We start from the raw sequence: 9,503 nt of genomic DNA, 5'->3' as shown, positions 1-9,503 counted from the left end.
CTATAATTAGTCTATAAACTGCCCATGTTTGTTTCCTATAATTTTTTGTATGGATAAAATTAACCAACATTTTTAAAAGGGAAAAACATTCATACACAGACAAACACATATATAATAACACAAGGATACATATATATTAAACTGAATAACCAGGAAAAAAGTGCACATGAAATAACTCCACACAAGAAGTCTACACAAGCACAAAAACATACTAATTATCAAGTCCTGGCATGATGCTGTAGGATTAACACTGGACCTCAGGGTTGATTTCTGCCATAAGGTTGGTGGTTCAAACTCACCAGTCACTTTTCAGAAACCCTATACAGGGTCACTATGAGACAGGAGCTACTCATCGGCCTGAACAACAATAATAGCTAGAGTTTGGGTGACAGTTAAGGTTAGGGTTACCAGCTGTTCCTGTGTGAATTTTATGGTATGCATTTATCACAGTGGGTTTTTTTCCTGTGTGGGTTTTTTTATGTGTGCTTTCCCCCCTAAAACCATTCAATTCTATGTATTAAACACATCAGAGTAAGAGTTCGTGGGAGTGGATAGTACTGATAGTCAATGTAAATGTGCTGTCACCAAATCTGTTTCTATCCCATAGATTGTATTTTATCAATTCAGCTTAACCTTCATGTTTCTGTAACTAATGGTGATGTAATGAGAACTGCATGCATCCTTACATAGTGATTTGAGTCCTGAGGAGCTATATAACCATTTTTATTATGTAACATAATTCAGACAATGTATAGAGTGATTTTCCTCTGCTAAACCAAAGCAACTGTTTTACTATAGATTTCAGATAATATTACTCTATAAATTGTCTCTACTGGTTTATTCCATAATTTACTATTTTAATGACCCATGGTGGTGCAGTGGTTAAGTGCACAGCTGATAATCAAAAGATCAGCATTTAAACCCACCAGATATTCCACGGGAATCTGAATGCATACAGCCTTTGGAACCCTATGAGATAGTTCTACTTTTGTCATTTAGGGTCTCTAGAGGTTGGAATTGAAAAATGATCTTGGGTTATTTACTACTGTATCCCTTTGACCAGTTCCATCTCCACTGCATTTTAGTAAAATTATTTTTTAAAAATGTCTGGCTATTAGGGTTCCACTTCATAAATATCAAACCAATGGCCATTGAGTTGATTCTGACTTGTAATGACCCTATCTAGGGTTTCCAAGGTTGTAAATTTTTATAGGAGCAGAAAGCCACCTCTTTCTCCATAAAGCAGCTAGTAGATTTGAACTTCTGACTTTGAAGTTAGCAGTCCAGTGCTTATGCCATGGTTTATTCCAAACAAAATATGTTTAAACAGGTGTCTGAGATCAGCAGGTGGCTACATATAAGTTCTCTCAGTGATACATGTGTGCTAGTCTTACTCTGGTAGCGTAGTGGTTACAAATCGGGCTGCGAACCACAAGGTCAGCAGTTCGAAACTACCAGCTGTTCCGCAGGAGAAAGATGAGGTGCTCCACAGGAGAAAGATGAGGCTTTCTGCTCCCATAAAGATTTACAGTCTCAGAAATCCTGTACAGGGTCGCTATGTGTAGGAACCGACTCCACGGCACGCAGCAGCAGCAGTAGTCTTACTAGAGTGTCGTCAAAATAATGGCCTAATCAAAACAGTGTCTTCCAAAGGGATCTACAGAGTCAGTTAATTTTAAGCAAGAAGTCAGCTCAAAAGGTAATGGCAATTGCTTTTGGGGGGGGGGGAGGATTCCAAAGGGGCAATCTTTATAGATTTTCTTGAATGATGCAAGACAATCAGATGGATTTATTATGAAAAACCTTTAAAAAAATTGAAAACTGCATTGGTGAGAAAAAAAAAATCAGAAAATATTGCTTATTCTTCTAGGCTAGTAAGAAATGTCCTACAAAAATTTCATTGCAAATCTTAACCCATCCACCTTAAAACTTTATTTTTGCTCGTTCAGGCTTCTTTTGTTTTCCAAACTCAAAGAACATTGAAAAGAAACACAATTTGAGCCCCTGAAGATGCTAAAAGTGCCATTTTGATACAGTATAAATTGAAGAAAGAACGGTTAGAGAGAAGGAAAAACTATTTTCAGAAGCATATAGTCATCTTGTTGTTAAGTGCTGTAGAGTCGGTTCTGGCCCATAGCAACCCTGCATAGGGTTTTCAAGGAGTGACTGGCAAGCTTGAACCACCAACCTTGCAGTTCATACCAACTTTGCAGTCTAGCGCATCAACCCACAGCACCACACCAGGACATAAATGGAGGCTGTGTTGAGAAATAACAGCTTTTCGTTTTTATATTTTTGTTTAATAAAATTTTCTGATTTTGTAGCAATACTTTTCACTTACCCTTGTATTTATCAAACTATTAAAACCAATTTTGAAGAAAGAAAAAAAAAATCACTGATAAGTATACCAAATTGGCACACCTATATTCATTTTCACAGATTTTCTATTAACTCACGGGCATATTTCCAAACATTGTTTGTTGTTGTTGTTGTTAAGTGCTATCAAGTTGGTTCTGATTCACAGAGACTCTGTGCAGGGTTTCCCAGGAGTGACTGGTGGGTTTGAATCACCAACTTGGTGGTTAGCAGTCCAGTGCTTAGCCTACAGCACCACACCAGGGCTAATGTACATAGTACTTTTAATTCCACATATTTCTCTTAACATTGTAACATAACATTCTTTCTTGTTCATGGTCTTTATAATTTTTTTTTCCAAGCCAAACTGTATCCAGCTTTTATTAAAGATACTTTTCATAAACAATCATGGTATTCAGGCAGAACATGGGCAGACAATTGTTAACAGTATACAATAACTTTCAAACTCCCTTCTTCGATGGACTACCAAAATCAGAAAGCCACTATAAAACCCAATGAAGTCTTCATCTGATGGTCTGAACAGGGAGAGTTTAGCATGAGGGTTGACATTTCACATTTAGCATGTTGTTTAACAACTTTTCACGAGCCAACCCTGACTTTCAGAAAATGAAATGAAAAAGGCAGAATTACCAATCTGAAGACCCACAATCTCAACAAAGGAACCACTGCTCTTTTGAGGGTTACCACTGAGATGACACCACTGGAAAGTCCAGATTGTCTGACACATGAATAACCAGTTTCCTGAGGTCAGGTCCCAACAAGTTTCATGGTTTATGGGAGTCAAGTCTATGCTGAAGGCAGAGAGGGCAAAGAGGATTTGAAGATGTAAAAACAAATTGTACTTTTCCCACACTACACGGCATTTGTGCGCCAAAGTGGCTAATGTGTTAACATCAGGGAATCCCTCCTCCTGGGAACCAAGAGGGAGTCTCTCTAAACTAGATGGGAAAGGTGTTTGCTTCACATCAATCCAGCTTTGGAGACACTGTATTAGTGACATTTGCTTCTTTCCCCAAAAGCATTGAAGTGTTTTGTGTGCTAACAACATAGCTTTTTTAAAAAAAAAAAAAAAAAAAGTAAAATTATGCATTTTTATAAAACTTGATAAAAAATAGTATTTCAAACTGTACAGCCACCAGAAGTACACAGTTATCAAAAATGCACACACTTCACTTGGCCTCCCCAGCACCTTCAGCTTTCTGTGCCTGGTCTGTTTTGGCATCTCCATTTTCTGCAGGGTTATTTCCATCCTTGCTAGCATCAGCTTTCCCCTTTTTCCCTTTGGGTACCTTCTCTTCCTTCTTTGCAAGGGCCTTTTTAGGCTTAGCTTCTGGTTTTGGAGGAGCAGGTTTAGCAGATAACCTTGCGGATCTCCTCTGAGGTTCATCCTTCACCTTGGCTTTATCTCCCTTAGCATCCCCTTCAGCCTTTCTCTTGGGCATGGTGGCTTCGGCAGTGGGGCGCTGGACGCGGGGATGAGGCTACGCTCGAGCTTTGGTGGATCGTTCTCGCCTCTTCTTCCTCATGGTCTTTGTAATTTTAATTGAATAAAATTCCATAGACTTAATTTTCCATACTTTACATAATGTTTTATACATATATCATTTCTCAGAGCTGTTTTTGGTAGTTGTTATTATAAAGTTGCTACAATGAGTATTTTATTGTATGCAGATAGTTTTGCTTCAGTGGAATTATTTCAAGGCACCTGAGGTGAGATTTCTAGGTTACAGGCTACACCTGCCTTAACTCTTGCTTTGTGTTGCCATAGTGCTTTCAAGTTTACAGTTTAAAGTTGTCACCCACAATGTACAAAAGTGCACATTTTAAATGTAACTGTTCTCTGTTTGTGGGTTCAGTCATTTCTGGTATCCTAAACACTTTCTTCATCATTCATATGTCAGTTTGTCATACGGTGTATGGAGGCTTGCACGGTGTTATGGTGTTGGAACCTATACCACCAGTATTTCAAATACCAGCAAGATCATCCATGGTGACTATGCTTTAGTGGAATTTTCAGGCTAGGAAAAAAAATCTGACAATCTACTTCCAAAAATCAGCAAATGGAAACCCTAAAGATCCCAACACCGTATTGTCTGAAATGCTGAAAGATGAGCCCTATAGATTGAAAGGCACTAAATAATGGCGACAGTGGACTCAAACCTGCCAACGATGAAGAGAATGGCATACAATTGAGCAACATTGTATTATGTTGCACAATCGATTGCTACTAAAACAACAAACTATCCCAATATAGAAATTCTTGATTCTTTGTTTTTCTGTCTTTTTGAAAAATAAAAATTTCACAGAATCAGTCTTGTCTAAAGTGTCTTCACTAACTAGATTAATTAGTACCACAACAGTTTTTGTTTGGCATAATCAAGACTGAAGTTCCCTCAGCTCTACCAGAAGCTGTTTCTTCTGTGGCAGCAGCTCATCTTGACTGTATCAAAACGTACTTTTTTGAGTGTGTATTGCATAGGACCCTTATATTGGTAAGTGTATTTCTGGAGTTTCTTGAAAATCTTTTTTATAAAATCTTCACTACAAGTGACCCTTCAGGTGATGACATGTCTTTTTTGTTTTTCTGTTTAGATATTGAATCTTCAATTTCTTTATCACCTTTTTCGTGTCCTGTTTATATGTTATCTTATTTTTGTAAGGTAAAAAAACATTTTCAAAGAAGCTCTGATTTACTCAATAAGGCAAGGCCATTTGAAATTAACATGCAAACCATTGTCACTTTCTGCCATCTTCATTTTGAAACACAAAACAGAGTTCAATATAATGATGCATTTGTTAAATCCAGGCCTACTAGCATAGAGTTTATGAATTGGGTTGATAATCTCAAGGTCAGTAGTTTGTAATTACCAGTGGTTCCAAGGGAGAAAGATGAGGCTTTCTGCTCCCATAAAGATTTACAGCCTTGCAAACCCTATACAGGATCGCTATGGGTCAGCACCAACTCCACAGCACATGACCACCACCACCACTCTTTGTTCTACAGGCAGCTCCATCTACTAGTACTCTAGTGGTGTATGACCTGCTGTTTCCTGGACCCACACAAAACACCCCATTAGGGAATTCACACACCTGCTAGTTGGATCTTAGACAAGGCAACAAATTGGCACCAGATATTCAGAAACATTCTTACCCTGTTTTCTCAATATAAATCCTGAATAAGTTTCTCCTACACTTTAACTGTAGGATAAGTACAAGAGTGCTAACTGCAATGTTGGTGGTTCAAACCCACCAGCTGCTCCTTAGAAACTCAATTTGGGAGTCAAGAAACCAACTGATGGCACTTAACAATACCACCTCTTTTTGTATTTCTCCTCTTTAGAATATTAAGTGAAATTTGCAACTTATTGAGAGCCCCTAAGGAAAGAGAATGGTCAAACTTTTTTTTCATCCACAAAGACACATAATTGTCACTAAAAGTAGTTTGCACTGCTGACATAGATAATTGTACCAACAAATAGTGTTGATCAAAGTATTTACATGAATGCTTCAGTGCACACAAAGACGTTAAGTCATCCTCTTCTTGCTTTTGTGTGTTAGAGCAAATGTCTGTCAGACTAAGAATTTAAAACAACACATTTTCACAAAAAGTTTTAACCTTTAGATTATTTGTTTTTGTTTCTTCTTTTCTGACAAAAAATTAGGAAGGGCATTGCCATTCCTTATGCTGTGTGACAGCAGACCTATGAGATTAAACACACACAAAGGCAAAGTGTTTCAACTGCTTTAATAACAGTCAGGGCTTTCCATAGGCTGGTTCCAATTTTGATGACATTACATAATTTGAGAACAATTCACAAAATGAAAATAAGCATTGTAATACTCCCTTTAAAATGATCATCATCAAAGATCTTTTTTGTGCCAGTTTAAGCTCAAATTTATTTTCATAGGTTACCATATACAGGATCACTATGAGTCGGAACCAACTTTAAGATACTTAACAACAACAACAATAGCACAGGCAGTGCGATGGCTCTGTACAGTTAACACTGGACCTCAAACCACAGAGTCCATGGTTTGAGCCTGCCAGATGCTCTGTGGATGAAAGAAGAGGTTTCAGCTCCCATGAAGATTTAAAGCCTCAGAAACTTTACACAGGGTTACTATGAGTCAAAGTTGACTTGACGGCACTTAACAACAATAAAACCAGAAAGTATATGCCATCCACATATTGGAACTTGAATTTCTACCTGAAACATGTTCCTTTTAGTCCTAGCTACAAAGTTGATATTTAATTTCAGATAATTTGTATACTGAATTGTATATGAGTTATGCCTGGTATACAATGCCTGGTGTGGCATTGTAGGATAAGCACTGAACTGCTAACCACAAGGCTAGTGGTTTAAACCCACTAGCCACTCTTTGGGAACCCTATACAGGGTCGTTATGAGTTGGAACCATTGCAACAACACTTAACAACAACACCACTAACATCATATGAGCTATAGTTGGTAACTCTGAGCATTAATCTTTATAGTAAAAATTTCAGACCCTATTACTATGTTGAGCAGAAATAGCGTAGTGGTGACTAATTGGACTGCGAGCCTCAAGGTCAGCAGTTTGAAACTACCAGCTGTTCCGTGGGAGAAAGATGAGGCTTTCTGCTCCCATAAATATTTACAGCCTCGGAAACCCTGTACAGGGTCGCTATGAGTCGGAGCCAACTCCACAGCACATAACCACCACTACCAAGGTACCCAAAGTGTGGCGCTGTGGGTTAACGTGCTCCTTGGAAACACTATACAGAGTTGCTATGGATTGGAACCGAATCTACAGCACTTAACAACAACAAGTTCTTGTGTACCACTGTGAGATAAACCACTGGACCTCAAGTCAGAGATTCAAACTCACCAGCTACTCCTTGTGAATCCTATCCAGGGAATCTATTTTGGAACTGCTTTCTGGCACTTAACAACAACAACAAAGCAAGTGGTGTTGTAGGATAAGTAATGGACTGCTAATCCCAAGGTTGGGTTCAAACTCAAGAGCCACTCCCCAGAAACTCCGTATAGGAGCACTATGAGTCAGAACTAACTTGGTGGCACTAACAACAACAACAGCAACAAGACCAAAAGGCAGTTATTGGAACAGAACAGGGGGATACTGAATGGTTTAAATTTCAGGAAAAGTGTGCACCAGGGTTGTATTCTTTCACCATATTTATTCAATCTGAAATATTAGAAAATAATCTATGAAGCTGGATTATATTAAAAAGAATATGGCTTTAGATTTGGAAGAAGACCCATAAACAACCTGTGATATGCAGATGGTGCAACCTAGTTTGCTGAAACAGAAGAAAACTTAAAATACTTATTGATGAAGATCAAAGATCACAGTCTTTGGTATGGGTTGCACCTCAATATAAAGAAAACAAAAATTCTTACCACTGGACCAATAAACAGCATCCGTATAAATGGAGAAAAGATTGAAGTTGTCAAAGACTTCATTCTTCTTGGATCAACCATCAACACTCATGGAAGTAGCAGTCAAGAAATCAAATGACGTATTGCATTAGGCAAATCTGCTGCACAAGACCTTTTTTTAAGTGTTGAAGAGCAAAGATGTCAGTTTGAGGACTAAGGTATGCCTGGCCCAAACCATCATTGATGCATTCAAGTTGTGGTGCTGAAGGAGAAAATTAAAAGTACTGTGGCCCACCATTTTTATCCATAGTTTGTCATGATCCACACAATCAAAACCCTTAGTGTATGTAGTCAATAAAGCACAGGTAAAGATCTTTCTGGTATTCTTTGCTTTCAGCCAAGATTCATCTGCCCTTGGACTTGTTTTGACTGATGATATGAAACTTTTCCACTGTCTCTTTCTACTAATGTAGTCAATTTGATTTTTGTGTATTCCATCTGTAGAGGTCTATATGTATAGTCATCTTTATGTTGATTTAAAAAGCTATTTGCAATGATGAGTTCATGTGTCTTGCAGAATTCTATCATATGATCACTTCTTACACCAAGACCATATTTCCAACCACTGATCCTTTCTCTTTGTTTCTAGCCTCTGCATTTCAATCTCCAGTAATTATCAATACATCTTGATTGCATGTTTGATCCATTTCAGACTAAAGCAGTTGGTCGAATTCTTCAGTTTCATCACCACTGGCTTTAGTGGTTGGTTCATAAACTTGAATAATAGCAGTATTATAAGCATATGGATATTATTCTATCACAGACAGCATTATATTTCAAGATAGATCTTGAAATGTTCTTTTTGATGGTGAATGCTATGTCATTCATCTTCAATTTGTCATTCCTGGCATAGTAAACCATTTGTTTGTCAGATTCAAAGTGATCAATACCAGTCTATTATAGCTCACTAATTCCTAGGATATCAATGTTGATGTGTTCCATTTAATTTTTGACAACTTCCAATTTTCCTACATTCATACACCATACATTCCATGTTTAAATTATTAGTGGATATTTACAGCTGTTTCTCCTCATATTAAGTTATAAATGAAGGTCCTCAAAGCTGTATTCTCTTTAGATCATCATGGTAAACTCTATTTTGAGGAAGCAACTTTTCCATACCTCTATTTTGAATGCCTTCCAACCTGAGAGGCTCATTTTCTAGCATTATATCTGACAATATTCTGGTGCTATTCAGCATATTTCACCATGCAATATTCAAGTCCTATCTGATAGTGTTCTATTGCAACATTCTTATCAACAGCAAAAAGATTGAAGTAAGTTGTCTAGGACTTCATTCTTCTTTGATCAACCATCAACACTCATGGGAACAGCAGACAAGAAATCAAACGACGTATTGCATTAAGCAAATCTGCTGCACAAGACTTTTTTAAAGTTTTGAAGAGCAAAGATGTTGGCTTGAGGACTAAGATGCACCTGACCCAAGATATGGGATTTTCAATAACCTCATATGCATGTGAAAGCTGGACAGTGAATAAGGAAGACTGTAGAAGAATTGATGCATATGAGTTATGATGTTGGAGGAGAATATTGAAAATACCAAGGGCTGCCAAAATAACAAACAGATCTGTATTGTAAGAAATGCAGCCAGAGTGCTCTTTGGAGGCCAGGATGGCCAAACTTCGTCTCTCATACTTCAGATATATTGTCAGGAGAGACCAGTTG

General features: G+C 37.8%; 1 protein-coding gene across 1 annotated transcript; it reads right to left on the bottom strand.

Moving 5' to 3' along the window:
• Window positions 1-3,545: 3,545 nt before the first annotated feature.
• LOC102812937 (non-histone chromosomal protein HMG-17-like) lies at window positions 3,546-3,818 on the bottom strand. Its single transcript, XM_006831026.1, has one exon. It carries the CDS (start codon window positions 3,816-3,818, stop codon window positions 3,546-3,548), a length of 273 nt encoding a protein of 90 aa, XP_006831089.1.
• Window positions 3,819-9,503: the final 5,685 nt, after the last annotated feature.

This window comes from Chrysochloris asiatica, unplaced genomic scaffold (genome assembly GCF_000296735.1).
Source record: "Chrysochloris asiatica unplaced genomic scaffold, ChrAsi1.0 scaffold00002, whole genome shotgun sequence".
NCBI classification, from domain to species: Eukaryota; Metazoa; Chordata; class Mammalia; order Afrosoricida; family Chrysochloridae; genus Chrysochloris; species Chrysochloris asiatica.
This window is presented reverse-complemented; position numbering and strand designations above follow the sequence as displayed.